Source organism: Stegostoma tigrinum, chromosome 4, assembly GCF_030684315.1.
Source record: "Stegostoma tigrinum isolate sSteTig4 chromosome 4, sSteTig4.hap1, whole genome shotgun sequence".
Lineage (NCBI taxonomy): Eukaryota > Metazoa > Chordata > Chondrichthyes > Orectolobiformes > Stegostomatidae > Stegostoma > Stegostoma tigrinum.
The window spans coordinates 126,449,640-126,469,330 of NC_081357.1; the positions used below are offsets into that span (position 1 = coordinate 126,449,640).

At 39.7% G+C, this 19,691-nt stretch overlaps 1 protein-coding gene across 3 annotated transcripts in view; it reads left to right on the top strand.

Annotated features, from left to right (window-relative positions):
- wdr35 (WD repeat domain 35) overlaps positions 1 to 19,691 on the top strand; it is a 93,325-nt gene that overhangs the window by 57,675 nt on the left and 15,959 nt on the right. For all 3 annotated transcript variants that reach the window (XM_048530422.2, XM_048530424.2, XM_048530423.2), the window contains 8 exons: positions 396 to 606; positions 4,168 to 4,248; positions 4,850 to 4,986; positions 8,437 to 8,640; positions 10,180 to 10,326; positions 12,449 to 12,581; positions 17,450 to 17,560; positions 18,796 to 18,960. In XM_048530422.2, the coding sequence (XP_048386379.1) occupies positions 396 to 606; positions 4,168 to 4,248; positions 4,850 to 4,986; positions 8,437 to 8,640; positions 10,180 to 10,326; positions 12,449 to 12,581; positions 17,450 to 17,560; positions 18,796 to 18,960 (1,189 nt within the window). The remainder of the gene's footprint in view (positions 1 to 395; positions 607 to 4,167; positions 4,249 to 4,849; positions 4,987 to 8,436; positions 8,641 to 10,179; positions 10,327 to 12,448; positions 12,582 to 17,449; positions 17,561 to 18,795; positions 18,961 to 19,691) is intronic.

Here is a 19,691-nt window from a genome sequence, read left to right on the forward strand (position 1 = left end):
AAAATTGCTTCAAAAATCTTGACACAGCTGGCATTTAGTCGCAAAAAAAAGCATGAATTTCAACCCACTGTTTCTATCTCCACCGATGTCCATCAAATAAGTGGAGACAGAGGACATAAATCTCAAAATTCAGTTCAGTAGTCAGAAACGAAATGATGACTGATTTTGTTCTTGCAAAACAATTGTTGTTTCCTGATGTAACCTGCAATTGCTGCACTACTGAGTGTTTCCAGCATCTTCTACTTTAATTAAGACTTATACCATCTTGAGTGTTTTACTTCTGTACACACAGTTTTTTTTTAGAATCATTTAAGACATTTATAGTAGGTAATCTAGAGACATTGAACTAAATTCAATGGAAGTACTAATGGCGTAACTTCTCCATTATTGTCTAGCCGCCTTGCCATCATTGATATTGCAGGTGTTCTGACATTTTTTGACCTTGAGACAAGAACAGTGGACAGTACAGGGCAGCAAGTAGTCGGCGAACAGCTAAAATTCGAGCGTAAAGATGTGTGGGATATGAAATGGGCAAATGACAATCCAGATTTGTTTGCTATGATGGAGAAAACCAGAATGTATGTGTTTCGAAACTTGGATCCTGAGGTGAGATTTTGAGCATATTGTCTTGTATATTTCTTGAACTTAAACTGACATGATATTTCAAGAAGTAGAAACAGAAAATGTTAGAAACAGTCGTAAGCTCAGGCAGCATGTGTGGAAACAATGGAAGAATTTAGGGTGTGTCAAAACACTGTTAAACCTAAATGATTACAAATGAACAATATTTTAAGAATATGCGAAGAACATGTGAGTACGTGAGGAAATGAAAGATGAAGCAAAAAGAAATCAGAGCATGAAAAGCTATTAAAAGTCAGCACACTGTGGCAGCCAAGGATCTTGACAGAGGAAAAAGTCAGGTTTACACAATGGGTTCAGTACTATCCACCCAAAACTGCAACATGTTCCGTTCCCCATGTTAAATAGCTCCTAGCCAAGTGGCAAAGTATGAAATTTGACTGACTTTATGCACTGTTTGTAAAATGTTACCACCTTGTTCAGTGTGTGTTGACACAATAATGGTAGCTGTCACTTGAACCTGGGCCTTCTGAGTTACACTACAAGACCTCTTTTCTAACTGTCTTTATAGCTTTTTTAAATCAATGTTTTCATGCATGTTATGACACACCTTTGTGGCAAGTGGGACTTGAACCTGACCTTCTAGACCTGAGGTAGAGACATTGCCACTGTGCCCAAGACCCCTTTTGCTGATGCTTTATCTGAGATCCCACGCCATTATCAATGCACACCACCTTTGTAACTTCAACAACGTAATGTACAGACCATTAAGTACTCCTCCCCACACCAGTGTTCCGACCTCTGGAAACACCAACACATCCAATATCCAGTTCTACACTGCTAGCACTTAATGCTACAGAGAATATGGGATCCTGAGTTTAAAGCCACATTTAGTCCCGAGGACTGAAACCTCCTCGAGCTGTTCCAGGAGTCTGCATTAAACTTTGAAACAGTCTGGATGGCTAAATGCAGATGTGTTGGAGTGGGTATGGGATGGAAAACTGAAAAGATGCGTGTTATGGAAGTGGGATCAAACTTGTGAAGAAAACAAAAGTATTCAGGACAAGGAAAGTCGCACTTTGGAAGAATCAGCAGTAAATATGGTATATATGGAAGAACACAAACTTCCATCTCATCTAGAAACAGCATACTGGATCTTGTGCTGCTGCTGTAAGTGGTAAGCAAGGTGCGTTTGGGGGGTTGTGGGGGGTGGGGGCGACAGTTTGATTTCACGGGAGGCCAAAAGTCAGAGTGAAGATAGTGGGAGTTTTCAGTTAAGTTCTTGGAACTTTCAAAGTTTGATCAAACTTCTTGATGGCAAATGCTGGGGAGTCTTTTTGTATGCGCTGTATCTCATGCACGGCCACTAAATGACCAGCTTGTCAGAATTAAATTCTAGCGAGTTTTGAGAAGATTTGTAGCTCAGGTTGAGTTTCTGGATGTGAGTGCTCGCTGAGCTGGAAGGTTAGTTTTCAGACGTTTCGTCACCATTCTAGGTAACATCATCAGTGAGCCTCCGATGAAGCGCTGAAACGGGACATAACACCGGCGCTTCATCGGAGGCTCACTGATGATGTTACCTAGAATGGCGACGAAACATCTGAAAACTAACCTTCCAGCTCAGCGAGCAAACTCACATCCAGAATTAAATTCCCCTTCCCAAATAAATTCTCTGTGAACAAGCAATATATGTCTTATTAAACATTACAGCACAGGAACAGGCCTTTTGGCCTACCCTGTTTGCGTCAACTATGATGCCAGTCTAAATTAATCCCATCTGCCTGCCTTCTGATTGAATGTAGCAGACAAAATGCTGCACTTATTGAGCATTGGAGTGATTAGCTATTGCTTTGACCTTTTTGTGAAGCTTTCATCTTGCCATACCATTAATGACTTTGGGTGATGGTAGTCAAAGTTGCCCAAGCAACCTAGGCTGACTGAGGGACAAAGGCAGGGCTGTAATGGCCATGGGTCAAGGAGGCTGTCCGGAATAGATATCTTTGTGGCCTTGGCAGAATGCCAAGCTGACCAGAGCATGGTGGAAGACCTAAAATGTATAGCTGCAGGTATCAACTCCCATTAACCCAAGTGATGCTCCTGGATTGCAGGGAATTAATGCTTCACTAGTTATCTTTAAAATATGGTTCCAAGGCTTCAACTCCTTCAGGTAGCAGTGGGGTCATCAACTTCTTGCTTCATCCCACCAAAAGATTTGCCATGCTGCTGCTGTGTAACTATTTGGGCTCTGATCAGTACTGTAGGAATTGTACAACTATTTGGGCCCTGATCAGTACTGTAGGAATTGTACAACTATTTGGGCCCTGATCAGTACTGTAGGAATTGTACAACTATTTGGGCCCTGATCAGTACTGTAGGAATTGTACAACTATTTGGGCCCTGATCAGTACTGTAGGAATTGTACAACTTTAACTTACCTGAGGAGTGGCCAAAGGATTAAAAAGAAGTGATTGGTTTGTAAAGTAATAAATAAGGGTGTCCCAGAAGGAATGACAATTTTAGCTTCTTTCTGAACTTTGAGCTCTGATCTTTAACCTGGGCTGTGAATTAGGCAGTGGCCTGGAAGCTGGTTAAATCATCTTCTAAACAACAAATGGGGAGGTGATGATCTAGTGGTATTATCACTAGGTAGTCTGTTAATCCAGAGACCCAGGTAACATTCTGGGATGCAGGTTCAAATCCCGCCATGGCAGATGGCGGAATTTGAATTCAATAAATATCTGGAATTAAGAATCTAATGATGATCATGAATCAGTTGTCGATTGTCAGGAAAAACCCATCTGTTTCACTAATGTCATTTAGGGAAGGAAAGTGCCATCCTTAGCTGGTCTGGCCTATATGTGACTCCAGACCCACAGCAATGTGGTTGACTTTTAACTACCCTCTGGGCAATTAGGGATGGGCAATAAATGTTGTCTAGCCAGCGATGCTCTCACCCCCTGAATGAATAAAGAAATAAAATCTCTTTCCTGCTAAATAAAAACTGAAAGAACTGCGGATGCTGTAAACTTGGCACAAAAACAAAGTTGCTGGAAAAGCTCAACAAGCATCTGTGAAGAAAAATCAGTTAACGTTTTTCCAGAGACCCTTCTTTAGATTGTTCCTGTCTTTCCTGCCATTGTCTAAAGGACTCATCTGCTGCTTGTACATGTTAAAGAGGCTGGCACTGTTGCTGGTGCTTGAGTTCCACCTCTTCAGATCAAATTGTCAGTAGTAGCATAATAAATTGAAGGGGCTTAATGGAAGACAAAAATCACAAAGAAGTAGTCTGCCAGACTCGCTGCTAGCTGAAACTTCAGCTTGCACTATTTGAATACAGGTTTATTTGGAAAGTCTGATGTATCTTTTAGTTTTATGATACTTGCCAAAAGTTGTGCTTTTTAGCTGTAATTTTTTCTTGGTCTATTTGGGAACCAGGTATACGTTTGGAGTTTGTGCTTCAATCCATTTATAATGAAGGTAGTGTTGAGCACCATTTATTAAGTAAGTTAGATATTGAAACCGATGTCATGCGATGGTAGGTTTGCTTCTTGGTGAACTTAATATTAAACTGTTCAATTATTTTTACAGGAACCAATTCAAACATCTGGGTATATATGCAGTTTTGAAAATTTGGAAATCAAATCAGTACTTTTGGATGAAATTTTGAAGGTAATGTTTAGATGCAATATTTATCATATGTTAAAAAAAATCATTGGAAGACTATTTGTATAGTTAATATTGGCAAAAAAATTAATCATGTGCAGTTTAATAGTGTTTCTACTTTAATTATTTATTTTCTATTGATTATCCATGAAAAATATATTTGCTATTTTACAGCCCCTCTATGTAACTGGTTCATCTGTTTTCAAACACTTAGCCTCCATGATTCCTCCTTAAAACGGGGGCTATGTTCTAGAAGCTCAGTAATCAGACCGAGTGACTGTCACAGCCTAGCATTTTAAAATATATTATCCATTAATGGGATGTGACCATTGCTGGCTGAGCACAAGTTGCCTTGGAGAAGGTACACATCTTTGGACTGTGAGAGGAAGCTGGAGCACCCGGCAAAAACCGATGCACGTGGTCACCCAAGATTGGAATCGCACCAGAGTCCCTGATGCTTTGAGGCAGCAGCACTAACCACTGATCCACTGTCTTAGCAGTGTTATACAGGAATTTTTCACTTCACAATTTATGAGAAAGATGATGTTGATCACTTATCTTGTGGATTTACTTTAGTAAAGATAGTCCCTATTGGATTTTCCCTTAGGAGCCAAACCAGCCCAACAAGGACTACATCATTAATTTTGAAATTCGTTCGCTACGTGATAGCCGAAGTCTTATAGAAACTGTTGGGATTGAAGATGCCTGTGCATTCATTGAAGAAAACCCTCACCCAAGACTGTGGTAAGGAGAGTGAACATCAAATGTTTTACTTCTGGTGGTTCATTTTCAATGTGTATCACATGGCTTCAGCTTTTCAGCCACTTGGCAAAATCTGTTCAATTGTTTTCTGTTCAATTAGCCATCTTCACATGCAGCTGGGTCAGATGTCACACGACACCAGGCTATAATCCAACAGGTTTTTGCTGTGGTTGCCGTGGCGTAATGGTGAGCTCGCGGGTTTGTGACCACTGGGATCTGAGTTCGAGTCCCGGGGCATCCTATTTCCTTGTCACTTTAGTACTCAGCCTGGGCAAGTCTCTTCTTCGTCATTACAAATTCAACAATTGAAGAGGGCTGATTTTAACAAATGTACTTTGTCTGCTTTTGGTAGTAGATTCGCCAACTTTAGGTACATTTAAGTTGTCATTGGATAAGCATATGGACGTACATGGAATAGTGTAGGTTAGATGGGCTTGAGATCGGTATGACAGGTCGGCACAACATCGAGGGCCAAAGGGCCTGTACTGTGCTGTAATGCTCTATGTTCTATGTAGGTTTACATGAAAACACAAGCTTTTGAAGCCTCGCTCCTCCTTCAGGTGTTAGTGAGAGAGGTGGAATCAGACACAGAATTTATAAGTAAAAGGTCAAAGGGTCACACCACTGATGAGGATGTATTAAACAAATACAAATTTGCAGATACACCCTATTTTGCTCAAAAAGCTTATAATTTATAGACAGTCAATGTGGCGTTTTATAAATTTTTACTTCAGGAATAAAACCAGACTGACTCTAAACCAAAACACAAACAGATTCTAAACAAGGCCTCACACCTAATGTGCATTGTCTGACCTAAAATGTCACCTCTTCTTTACACTGATAAAACCTTTAGTTCTCTCAGGGCAGTGACTTGAAAGAAATTTGCGGCTTTACATATACATAATAATTAATGAAAACCTTCTAACTGGGTAAAGATTTAACAGCATCTTAGGTTTGTTTAACCTCCACATCACATGCAACTAATATTGCAGTCATTCTTTCGAAGAGATTACTTGTTTTTGGTGCTTCAAGTAATATGTCTGTTCCTGTGATACACAAAGACTGATTGATTGTCAATTGGATTCTGAGAATTCTTCTATTTTTACAGTGCCACAGAAGTGTGGAGTAATTTATGATGGTTTTTCTTGAGTATACAATTTGCAGTTCTTATCTGCCAGCCCGTAAACCAGAAGTTCTGTCAAAGTTTTATTGACTAATTTTCTTCGGTACTTGTAGTTTACAATACTTTTCTATTAGTCTTCACACATTCTGTCTTGAGTGGTAGCATTTATCAGTTTGTATAAAATTTACCCGTGGTAAATTGATGAACAAACTAGTATGAATCTTGAAAGAAAGTTACATTCGCTTTCTTTTCAGTCATTCAACGACCCCTTGTCTCTGAAACAATAGCTCCAGCAAAGCCCAGTGCATGCTGGAAGAATAGCATCTCTTTCTTTGCTTAGGCACTTTACAAGCCTCATTGAGATCAACAACTTCAGAGCATGGACACTTTCCTCCATTTTGATTACTCCCTACTGCCCCTTCACTATTTTGTTTGCGTTGTTTTCAGTGCTGACCTATTTTCTCCTAACGGCATCCACCATTAACACTTATTCTGGATCTACACCACCATTAGCAGTCGCTTGGCCTTTTGCTTTGGGCACCCTCATCATATGCTCCACTTGTTGTTCTTGCCCCTTTGACAACAAAATAAAGACTTTGTCTAGTACCCTTCATTTTGGAAGAAGAGTCATATTGGACGTGAACTATTAACTGTTTCTCTCCCCATAGATGCTGGATTACTGCATCTACAGTTCTTCACTTTTATATGGACAAAAAGCAATCAACAAATTGTTTGAACGCAATCCTTTAGATTTATGAGCAAAGCAGAGAGAGGGAGGGAGAGAAACTGGTGGAGGGAGAGACAGGGTGAGTTGGGCGGGCAGGGAGGGAGGGAGAGGGGCTGGGCAACAGTGAGGTAAGGAAGGAGGGGGAGAGAGAGGGAGGGAGGGGGACAGAGAAGGGGTGCAGGAAGAGAGAGAGAGATGGGGGATAGACCTAGAGAGGAGAAGAGAAAGAGAGGGGGAGAAAGAGAGTGATAGAGAGAGGGGCGGTGAGGCGAAAGGTGGGAAGAGAGGGTTAGACAGACAGAGAGAGAGAGGGGTGGCATGGAAAGGGAGAGAAATGGGGAGGGGAAAGAGAGGGAATGGGAGTGTGAGAGAGAGAGGGGGGTGGAGAAAGAGAGAGTGGACGGTGGGGAGGGAGAAAGAGCAAGGGAGGACGAAAGAGAGGGCGAGGTTCAAGAGAGTGGGGTGAGAGAGAGTAGGAGAAAGGGGGGGGGAGAATGGGGAGGGAGAAAGGGGGGCAAGAGAGAGAGAAAGGGGAGAGAGGAGGAGGCGGTGGGGGGAGGGGAGAGAGAGGTGAGGGGAGTGAGAGAGGGAGGTGGTTGAATGTTGCCCTTTTAAGTCAAATCTGTTAATCTTTAGATCCCGTCTATGTTTTCTGCTTGTTATTCTAAAATAACCCATTCTAAGGAGACTGTTGGTAATTTCATGGTGCTTGATGAACAGTGATGTTATCGGCACAGTAAATTTCACTACATTAATGCCCATATAAATTTTTGTTGTTAAATCAGAGGTGAAGTTGCTTTACTTCCTATGAGAAATCCACCCCCACCCTGTTTTATGATTTTTCTTGTTTTGTGTGAGCTGCCCATTCATGTATTCTGATGTCACTATTGTTGAAGACTGTGGGATAATTGCACCTCATTTAAATATACAAGTTTGACTGTGCTGGTGAGTTGTTTCTTTTGGCATTTTACTTTTACATGGACTAAAAATGATTGACGTTTTTTTTAAAAAGTGATATGGGATGAATTTTTCCTAGAATTTTGCACTTATTATTTTAATTTGGTCATTTTTTTTTAGGTAACTTCTTTTGCTTTTCTTTCATCTAATATCTGGTTTCCTGACAGTAAGCTACATGCAAGTTCCAACTTCAGAGTGGTGCCTCCTATTGGTCATGTACTGTTGACAGATTCTAATCATACCACAGTGTGATCTCCACCTAACTAACACCAAGCTATATCAGAACTAACTATCTGCTTATATGTGGTTTCATTTCTGTTGGTGGTTAATTTTTAATTATGGGAGGAAGTCTGAAAATTTGAGAAGTTTATTGAAGCTTTGATAAAGTCTGTCATCAATGTGTGGCTCTAGATTAAGCTAGAGTTATACTGTATGATCTGTCACTCAGTATAACTCCAAATAAGTGATGCACAAACTGCACTGACACATTTTACTTATACCACTGTGTTGTCTTCAAAACATGAGGAATGATTTTATTAAAATAAAATTAAAATTAAATGCAGCTAAATGAATTTATTAAAATAAAATTAAATGCAGCTAAATGAATTCTTGCTTTGTATTTTAGGCGCTTACTTGCAGAAGCTGCTCTACAGAGACTTGACCTTAAAACCGCAGAACAGGCATTTGTCCGTTGCAAGGATTATCAGGGGATTGAGTTTGTAAAACGTCTCGGAAATCTTCAGAGTGAATCCATGAAACAGGCGGAAGTTGCAGCTTACTTTGGAAGATTTGAGGAAGCCGAGAGGATGTATCTAAACATGGATAGGAGGTATTCATGATACTTATGTAAATGGTTACACTGGTTTAGACCAGAAACTTCTAAAGGTGTCATTGTGTAGTTTTACTTATCAACTGTTTATCATTTAGAAGTGTTCAGCCTTTTATAAGTTGTAATCTTTTGACATTCAAGGTGAGAGGGAAGAAGTTTAAAGGAGATATGCGTGGAAAGTTCTTTACGCAGAGGGTGGTGGGTGCCTGGAATGTGTTTCCAGCAGAGGTGGTAGAGGCAGGCATGATGGCTTCATTTAAGATGTATCTGGACAGATGCATAAATGGACAGGGAGCAGAGGGATACAGATCCTTGGAAAATAGGTGACAGGTTTAGATAGAGGATCTGGATCGGTGCAGGCTTGGAGGGCCAAAGGGCCTGTCCCTGTGCTGTAATATTCTTTGCTCTTTATGCAGTTACAGGTGTGACCAGACTGAAAGTTAAGTTTCAGTGAGACGTTGCAATGGGAGAAGTGCGGGGAATGGACAGCAAAGAAACACAGCATAGAAGTTCAAAAGCAGACGGGAACCAGAAAGCCTGTTAACATTATGACAATGGCCATTTTCCATTGATTTGCCCCCCCTCCCCTACTATAAAATACTTAACACAGTTGGAATGATTTAATGTTGATCACTCTATCTTGTTGAAAGATTCCAATTTGGTAAGGTTTAGGAACAAAAACAAAGTTGCTGGAAAAGCTCAGCAGGTCTGACAGCATCTGTGAAGGAGAAAACAGAGTTAACGTTTCGGGTCCAGTGACCCTTCCTCAGAACTGATGGGTAGGGTTTAGAATTTTTTTTTGGGCATTTTCAACTCACTTCACATACTGACTGTCTTGAGTAACTGGAGCTGTTGCTGCAAGATCAGATTGGCTACTCGGTGGATTCTGTTCAAGTTAGTCAGTGGTTCTGCTGAATCTTTGGACCCTGTAATTGCCATATTAGAATTTCTCTTTGGCACTATCATTCTTGTTTTACTAATTAGTTCCAGGAAAACTCCATACAATCCAGCTGATGAGAAACTAAAGTAACTTGACATTGTTGTGTATAGATTAGTCCATTTGCTGTACAACCATACCTGCTTTGAAAGTGTTCCTTTTAGGTTAACTCCCTTTTCTTTACAAATCCACCAATCTGCAGGTGTAATCGCTCAAGAAAAGCAGTTCAGGCTGAAATGACAAACTTCTTTTCAAAGTTAATCCTTAAATATTTGGTTTGGAGTAGATTTCCTGCTAAACTAGGATGTTCATAGGAGTTAGGTCATATTTGGGTTGCTGGAAAGATGGTTGACCATTGGTAGAATGTCACCAGGCTAGAGATTTATGACAAGATTATAAAAGTGTTTGAAATATGTCAATTATCCATTGGTTTTAGGCAGTAGCGGGCAGTATTCATGCAAAATGTACTCAGATGAGATAGACCTCACTGGGGAGTAAATTCTAAAATCTGTGGATGATGCAAATGGCATATTTTGGTTTTATGATGGCTTTAACTTGTTCCGTGTAGTCAGAATTTTATTTTTATTTTGTTTTCCTTATAGAGATTTGGCTATTGATCTAAGGATCAAGTTGGGAGATTGGTTTCGAGTTTTGCAGTTGTTAAAAACTGGTTCTGGCGATGCTGATGATGCTCTACTTGAACAAGCCTATAATGCCATTGGAGATTATTTTGCAGATCGTCAAAAGTGGTAAGTAATAGCATTGTTATGCAAGATGACATAAATAGACAATGGGCAGCTCTGAAGTTCCACAAACATCCTCCCAGTTTCTAGTGATAAATTGGATGAAAGTTGATTAATACCTCAGAGAAACAGTGAAATTAGCCATTTAAAATCAGCAATTCTGCCAGTGGAGATGCGAATACCAGTGAAATTTCAGCGCCACAGATGTTTTGGAAACAGAAGACCATTGGCCCATTTAGCCTCTCCTTTCCATTTCCTTATTATCTGGGTGACATGAGAACCTTCAGCCATGAATTACTGTTTGCAATGATGCCCTCAGAAGGACTTCATTTCCCTCTTATATCACATTCTCAGAGGTAGGACAGTTAACCTCTTGCTATATGGACCTCTTGACTGTGGCCACCGTTGACTTGCAGCTTGATTCTGCATGACATAAAACAGATATTGCAACCAAAAAGCTAGAAGTTGTGGCATATTAAGATGAAATACACATTGTGGGTAATGAGGAAATAGCTTAGCGAGGGGAGTGGAAGTTTCAGCACCTTCACAGAAGCAATCCTGGCATTCTCCCGCGAAGGCCAAGATTCTCTCCATGTAGACGATGAGGAACTGAATGTCAGACAGCCCATCAGCCATGACTTTCAGAGCTGTAATAGGCTTTTTCTCCTTGATCAAGAGAAGTTGGAGTGAAGGGATGGAATGAGTGAGATGAGTCTGGGTGGCACAGCCGTTAGTGCTGGTGTGGGAAAACCAGTCACTTGTCCCAAGTGAGTGGGTAGTCAGGGTTGAAGGCATGCAGGCTTAGTAGTTTGGGGTACGTAAAGATCAAGTAGGGCAAGACGTTATATGCAAAATAGAGAGTAGTATTGAGATTCTGGACTGCCACTTCTGCACTGGTTCAGGGAGTGTCCTTAGTCCAGGATGGCAGCTCCGGTGCTGTGGCCTCCTCTTGAGGTCCTGGAGTAACCCTCCTTTGTTCCAGGTCCATGTCTACAAAGCGGGTTCCAATTTCTCTTTATCTGCTGTGCCTGGAGTGATTAAATTGAACCGTATAGGACCATTTCAGACTAGTAGTACTTGAATGGCACACAGTGACATTTTAAATATGCCACCGACATCATGGATGCCAGTCTATCCTAGGATATCTGGCCTTTGACAAGTACTTCTGGCTAATGGCCAGTGATAGAATTGAGCTAGTATAAGATGAGAATGAGAGAGCCTCCCAAGGTAGGTACGTAGTAAATTAGTTGAGATGATAGCCTCAGGTGCTTTGCTCAACTTCAGAAAGAGAAACTCTTCATGAAACTCTTCATGAAACTCGAAAATGATACTTATCTAAAAATTGGTAAGATTCATCCCAAAGGATCATAGAGTCATACAGACCCTTCAATCCAACTAGTCCATGCCAAACATAATGCCAAACTAAATTAGTTCCATCTGTCTGCTCATGGCCCATATTTCTCCAAACCTTTCGTACTCATGTACTTAGCCAAATGTCTTCTAAACATAATTGTACCACATCCACCACTTCCTCAGGAAGTTCATTCCATACATGAACCACCCTATGTGTAAAAAATTAGCCCCTTGTGTTTTTGTTTAAATCTCTCTCCTCTCACCATGCCCCCTGGTCTTGAAATTCCTCATTCTGGGGAGGAAACAACTACTATTAATTCTACTAATATCCCTTGTTATTTTATAAACTTCTATGAAATTGCCTCCCACCCTCCTATGCTCCTGTGAGAAAAGTCCCAGCCTATTCAGCCTTTAAAAAATGGGTGCAAAGTGATAAGAGTAGGGTGAAATAGTGAAGCCTGAAATTTTATGGCATTCAATTAGGTAAGGAGAAAGAACATTGTATTGCTGATTCCTTAAGCTGATAAATAAAACTAATCTGGATGCACAGAATTGCTAGTTCACATTAATGACTTTGATTTTGATTCCTTGCTTCAGAATTTGTATCCAGCTTTTTGATTATGATGATCTAGTCAATTTTCAGATGAGAAAGTGTATTTGGATTTATATGATCATGTTGATTGTTTTGAATATTTACCAACTAGATACTGTGTGAAAAATTTTGATCAAAGAAATCAATACCCATAGAGGTGGTTTCAAATCTTTCCACTTGCAGGATGAATGCTGTTCAATACTACGTTCAAGGCCGGAATCAGGAGCGGCTGGCAGAGTGTTATTACATGCTTGAGGATTATGAAGGTTTGGAAAAACTGGCAAATGCGCTACCAGAAAATAACAAACTGCTTCCTGTAAGTATTGGGAATAATGTATTCTTACTGGAGTGAAATGTTGAGGTTCATCTCCCTTTACAAGTAGGATAAAGTAAATATTCATTGCGAGTTCTGTTTAACTTGAAATAATAAATTGGAAAGGATAAGTGAAAGAAATAAAATTTAACCTTGGTAACTAGAGTATCAGATAAATTTATTCCCATCAGTTGAAACAATCAATTAGTTTAAATGATTAATTAATCTTTGACTATATATTTGAATCAAGCAACTTTTAATTTGAAACTTTACTTCATGATTGACCCATAGGGAATTTTGAGAGTCTGAATTTGGGTGATATGTCAACGTGTGATAACTAATGAAGGTTAAACAAAATTAATCAAACTTGGTGATGAATATATAGGTTTGATTAATTGATAATTGTCATTTGTTTATTAAATCAATCCTACTGGTTGAATTGGCTAACATTCATTCTTTATGCACTGTAGAACTAGTGATGCAGTTAACTTTGTTAAACAGACGGATATATATTGAACGTGGACCAGTGCCGTTGTTCATAGATTCTTCTGGAAGTCACAACAATCTCCAGCAGGTTACTACTATTGCCGACATGCGTCCCCAGAGAAATGATGTTGATTTCATGGAGCACAAACCTGCTGTCCTGTCTCAGGATAACATCATACATGTTTTTCTTACTTTGCTTGCACCCTTGCTGTTGGCCTGTTAGGTAGCCAGCCCACACTGCTGCCAGGCCTATTAAGTCCATGATAATAAAACAAAGAACTTTGTAGATGCTGGAAATCTGAAACAAAAACAGAAATTGCTGGAGATACTCAATAGGTCTGGCAGCATCTGTGGAGAGAAAGCAGTGTTAACATTTCGCGTCTAGTGATCCTTTAGAACTGATAGCTTCTTGGGTAAAGTGATATTATCTTCATAACAAAGAATTGTTGGGGATGGGGAAGGAGTGAACCAGCGGGTGGAGACAGCCCAAAGAGGGAGAGTGAGGAATGGAGAATTGTTGATGATAAGCTAGGGAAGAAGAAAAGCTAGATAGGTGACAGTGCAGATTATGATTGGGTGAAAATGAGTCAGCTGTGCTGAAAGCAACACATTTCATGACGGGTCATGGGGTGAGTAAATAAAATAGAAGGTGCTGTTCAGGCTCTCCTGAAAGCTGCAAGGTCCCTAATCAGAAAACAAAATAATGTCCCTCCAGCTTGCACGGAGCCTCGTAGAGGCACTGTAGCAGGCCTGAGAGAGAAATGTTGGCATGGGAACTTACTGTCAGATTTTTACGGACAGAATGAAGGGTTTCTGCACAGTAGTCATCCTGTCTGCGTTTGCTGTCTCTAATGTAGAAGAGACCAACTGTTCCCATTGTTAGATAATGAACTGATGTTGCCAACTTCTATTCATTCGACTTGTTAGTGGTGTATCAGTGATTTAACAAACGACTAACTTTTTTTTAGGGAGTTGGTAGTATTGTCACTAGATTAGTAGTCCACAGAGCTGTGTTAATGCTGTGGTGAAAAGGGTCAAAATCCAACAGGGCAGATGGTGACATTTGAATTCAGTTAGTAAACTGAAATTCAAAACTAGCCTTATGATCACTGTAAAACTAGTTCTACAGTAGCTTGGTTGACTCTCAGCTGCTACAAATTCTTATAAAACAAATGAAACCAGAAGGGCTACCTAGCATTGACCGAGGCACCAGAACTGGTAATGACATGGACAGCCCTGTTGACTAAACAGTTTGGTCCTTACTGACCTCTAAGGGTCTCTGCTGCATTTGGGAGAGCTGCTGCACAAACCTGTCAAAGCAATAGCCTGGTGGCATTTTCCTGGAATCATATCTTATAGATAATGTTCTTGACACCATCATCAGAGTGTGTCAGTCTCATGGTATGCAGGACAGACCCACCTGGGTTGGTGGCACAGTCGTATACAGTCAGGTGGCAGTTACCCTGAGAGGCTTCAACGTTGGCCTGGACTCCTTGAGATCAGTTTATATTATCAACAAGGAAACCTGCTGCCGATTCCCTCTTCTGCATCCTCCCTGTTGATGAATCAGTTCATCAAAAGGCATTCCAAAAGGCACTCATTAAGGAATACAAGGTGGCTCAGTAAGATAAGAGACTATGGTGATGGGGGTGATATATTAGCCTGGATAGAAAATTGATTCACTAATAGAAGATAAGAGAGTTGGAATAAGGGTAATTTTCAATATGGCAGTCTGTAACTAGTGGAATGTCACAGGCATCAGTGCTGGGATTAACGACTTGGATAAAACGAATGTACAATCGTCAAGTTTGTAGATGACACTAAAATGAGTGGAAAGGCTAGAGGTGAGGATGACACAGAGTCGACAGAAGGATACAGACTGGTTTTATAGACAGGTGAGTGATCAACAACTTGGCAGATGGAATATAAAGTGAGAGAATGGACTTTTGCAGGAAGAATTGAGAAGCTAGCTGTTACTGAAACGGGAAAAGAACACAGGAAGCTGCAGCACAGATGGATTTAGGAGTCCTTGTGAGTGCATCAGTAAGAGCTAGCATAAACATTCACTGGATAATAATGAAGACAAATAGGATGGTGATCTTTGTGTCTAAAGGAATGGAGTCTAAAAATAGAGAGGTTTTGCTAAAACTATAGAATGCACTAATCAGACTGCAGTTGAAACTCTGCATGCAGTTTTGGACCCCTTATTTGAGAGAAATGTATTGGAGGCAGTTCAGAGAAGGCTCATTTTATTGATTCTGGGCAGAAAGGAACTTCCATATGAGAAGAAGTTGAGTAGGTTGAGCCTGTACTCGTTGGAATTTACTAGAATGAGAGGTGGCATTATTGAAAATATAAAAGATTCTTCTGGTTTGGGGGGAGCTTTGCATGTTAGATGTGCAGGGGTTGTTTTCATTTGTCAGAGCGTCTTGAACCTGAGGGCATAATTTCAGAGTTGAGATTTAGACCATTTAAGACCAAGATGAGAAAGAATGCCTTTTGTCAAAGGGTGGTGAATCTGTGGAATTGATAACCACGGATTGCATTAAAGGCTGGGTTGTTAAGAATATTCTTTGCTGAGACTGACAGAATTTGAATTGATGAAGTCATCAAGAATTATGGGGAAAAGGCAGTGAGTTGATGTTGATGATTATCAGATAAGCCATGATCTCATTTAATAGTGGAACAGACCCAATGGCCAAATGACCTACTACTTCTCTTTTGTTTTATTGTAAGGAAGTCATAAGATGAAATAATACATTTGACCTTATCCTTATCAATCTATCTGTGATGTATTCATCTGTCCGTGATGGTATTAGTAAGCGTGATCATTGTGCTTTCAAAACATTGTGGGCGCCCTCTATGATGTTACTTGATACTATGAGTTTGCTGAATGAGATAGACTTCAAGTACATCTAGCAACTCAAGACTGAGCATCCCTGTGGGTGTGTAGGCCATCTAAAGCAGCATTTATCACACTGATGTCTAACTGGCAATATATAAAATTGTCCAGATATATTCTATTCGGAAAAATCCACCTTGGCTAGTTACCACCTTCTCAGTTAATTTTATGTCATCAGCAAAGTGTTAGGTGTTATTCCTAGTGTAAAGGGAGATGGATGTAGTTGTTGAAGTCAGTCACCAGAGCCACAAGACCCATTACAGGAGTTCCTTATGTCCACACCTACCTGTCTTCAGCCGCTCTAATAAAGCCATAAATGGGGAAGTTTGCGAGTGTCTGCTGAGTGTTCAGCACCTTCTATGACTCCTAAATGGCAAGTATCAAGTATGCTGCACAATAACCAGCTCCACAAGACAGAATCCGAACATTGTTTGTGGATATTCAACAACATTATCATCACTAAATATCCTCTGACTGATATTCTGGGGTTCCCATTTATCAAAATCTGAAATGAACCAACCATATTAATACTGTGGCTACAAATACAGGTTGGACGCTGGGATTTTTGCAGTGAGCAACACACTTCTGTTCACCATCTACAAAGGCAAGTCAGGAGGGTGATGGAACACTCTCCATTTGTCTGATGCTTGGAGCTCCAATGGTAACGAAGAACTCAACACCATCCAGAAAAATGCAGCCTGTTTGATTGGTTCCCATTCTAACTCCTTCAGCATTCACTTAGTCCACAACCAATGCACAGTGGCACCAGTGTACACCATCAGCAAGATACACTGCAGAAATTCATCAGAGCTCCTTCTAAAACCACGATCTGTACCATCTAGAAGGGCAAGGGCAGCAGAAACAAGGGAACACCACTACCACCCTTCATCATGACTTTGAAGAGCTATATTGCTGCTCCCTCTCTATTACTGGGGGGAGAATTTCCTGGAACTCATACACTATAATGCTGTTAGGGAATTGATACATTTGGACTGCAATGGCTAGACAAGGCATCTCACCACCCACCATCTTCTTGAGAACAGTTAGGAATAGCAAATAAGTAATGGACTGTCCAGTGATGCCCACATCCTGCAAATAAATAAAAAATAAATTTAAAAATGGCATAAGATTTTTATTTCAGTTAAACAATTCATTTTTGACTCAGCACACTGTTTTCAGAATCATCCCATTAATAATTTCAAGTGAGATTAAGATGAGAACTATTTTAAACTGGGCTTTTAAAAGTATATTTTACTTATTCAAGGAGAAAAAACAAAACCTCTGGAATTTTTACTGGCAAGAAGAACAAAATGAGGCTTTCACAGTGAAAGATTTGTCTTAATCTACCCTTTCCGCTCAGAATTCCTCCAGCATTTGGATGTCAGAAAGAATTTTCTTCAGTCACTTAGACCTATAGTAGTTCTTTTGTATAGTTAAGACTTTATGACAAGAGAATTTTGAATATTTTGATTTTTTTTTACAGGAAATAGCCCATATGTTTGTTACTGTGGGTATGTGTGAGCAAGCTGTAGCTGCATTCCTCAAATGTAACCAAGCTAAATCTGCAGTTGAAACCTGTATACATCTGAATCAGGTGGGATAATAAAAAGAAAAGTGTATAATTTTACGCAATAATTTTCTAATGCGTTTCTTCGTTTTATTCATGAATTCCTAAATAATAGAATGAGAACACAGCTTGATGTTATGGAATCGAGTCTTACGTGGTAACAAACAAGGTGCATTTGAAACATAAACAAATAGGTTGACTACAAACCTTCAAATTCTTCTAGTACATACCAATGGCAGGCGGTAAGCGTAGGGGAGATTCCTGGCCAGTTATGCGATGGTAAGAAATTTGGAGTCTATACCATCACCATCCATAGCTCCAGATGGCAACATACATAGAAAATTGTATGTTGTTACAGCATATTGAACTTCCTGCATGAACTGTAAAACACGACCATCATCAAAATATAGATTTTTTTTTCCTGATTGAGCACCGTGAGTTGTAGAATTATATAGCAAAAAGAAGTCATTCAGCCTTTTATGCCTGTACTGGCTCTTTGGAAGAAGTGCATGATAGCTCGCAAGTTATTTTGTTCCCTTTCAAGTATTTATCAAATTTTCTCTTATATGTTACATTTGAATCCGTCTTCACCACACAGTGGGTAGTGTATTCCCTATTGTAACAACTCAATGCATTTACAAATATTTCCTCAGGTTCATTTGTCATTTATCTGATTGCCTGTCCCTCTGCCAATGGAAGCTGTTCCTCTTTAATTTTTCCATAAACCCCTTAAGATTTTAAACACCTATCTCAGAGCTCCTCTGAACTGTCCTAGGGAAAGCAACTTCCTTTTCTCTAGAGAGTACACAGTGTGGAGCTGGATGAACACAGGCCAGGCAGCATCAGAGGAGCAAGAAAGTTTTCTCTAGTCTCTCTATGTAACCATAGCCTTTCATCCCTGGTACAATTTTATTAAATCTCTTCTGTACTTTCTTTCTAAAACTTAGACATCTTCCTAAAGTGTTGCACCCAAATTGACCACATTATTCCAGCTGTGGTCTCACCAGAGTTCTTTAAAGCTTAGTATTTTGTCTTTTTTTATACATGCTATACATAGATTTGCAAGCTTAAGCAGTCCAAACAAATTTTTATCAGCGCTTTTAAAAACTTACCTTGTCACATTTAAAGACTCATGGACATAGACCAGTTGGCATTGTTTGTGTATCTCTTTTAAAAACCGACCATTATTACTTCTTCCTATTCTTCCTACCAAAATTAATCCAATCACACTAATTTTAACTATTTTGTCAAAATATTTTCAGTGGAATAAAGCTGTTGAATTGGCTAAGAATCACAATATGAAAGAAATTGGATCACTTCTGGCTAAGTATGCAACTCATTTGTTGGAGAAGAATAAAACTTTGGAAGCAATTGAACTTTACCGAAAGGCCCATCATTTCCTTGATGCTGCAAAGCTCATGTTTAAGGTACAGTAGTTTTCTTCCTATAATTGAGGATATCTTTGGAGATCTTAGAGGTATGTGTAGCACCAGGTGAATTTCTACAATTGGTTTTGCAACTTCTATCTAATAATTTACTTATATAGTTATTTCTAAAGTGATATATGTATAATGTGTGTGTGTGTGTGTGTGTGTGTGTGTGTGTGTATTTATATATTATCTTTATTCCCTGGCATTTAGAAGAATATGGGGAATCTCATAGAAAACTATAAAATTCTAACATGACTTGACAGGGTAAATGCAGAAAGGATGTTCCGAATGACTGGGGTGTTTAAAACCAGGGGTCACAGTCAAAGGATGTGGAGTAGGCCATTTAAGACTAAGATGAGGAGAAATGTCTTCACTGAGGAATTGGTGGGCCTGTGGAATTCTCTGTCACAGACAGCATTTGAGGCAAAAACATTAAATGTCTTCAAGAAGGTAAATATATAGTCTCAGGCTTTACAAAATCAAAGGATACAGGTGAAGGTGGGAAGGGTACTAAGTTGGATGATCAGCCACAATTGTATTGAATGATGGAACAGGCTTAACTGCCAAACTCCTGTTCCTATTTTTTTACCTTTCTGTCATTAGGAAGGATTTAATACTGGACCATGTGAGATAACAATAATTATAACATAGTTGCGCGTTATAAACAGCTTACTGACCAACAGTGACTTGATTTATTGTTGTCACATGTACCTAGGGACACTGAAATG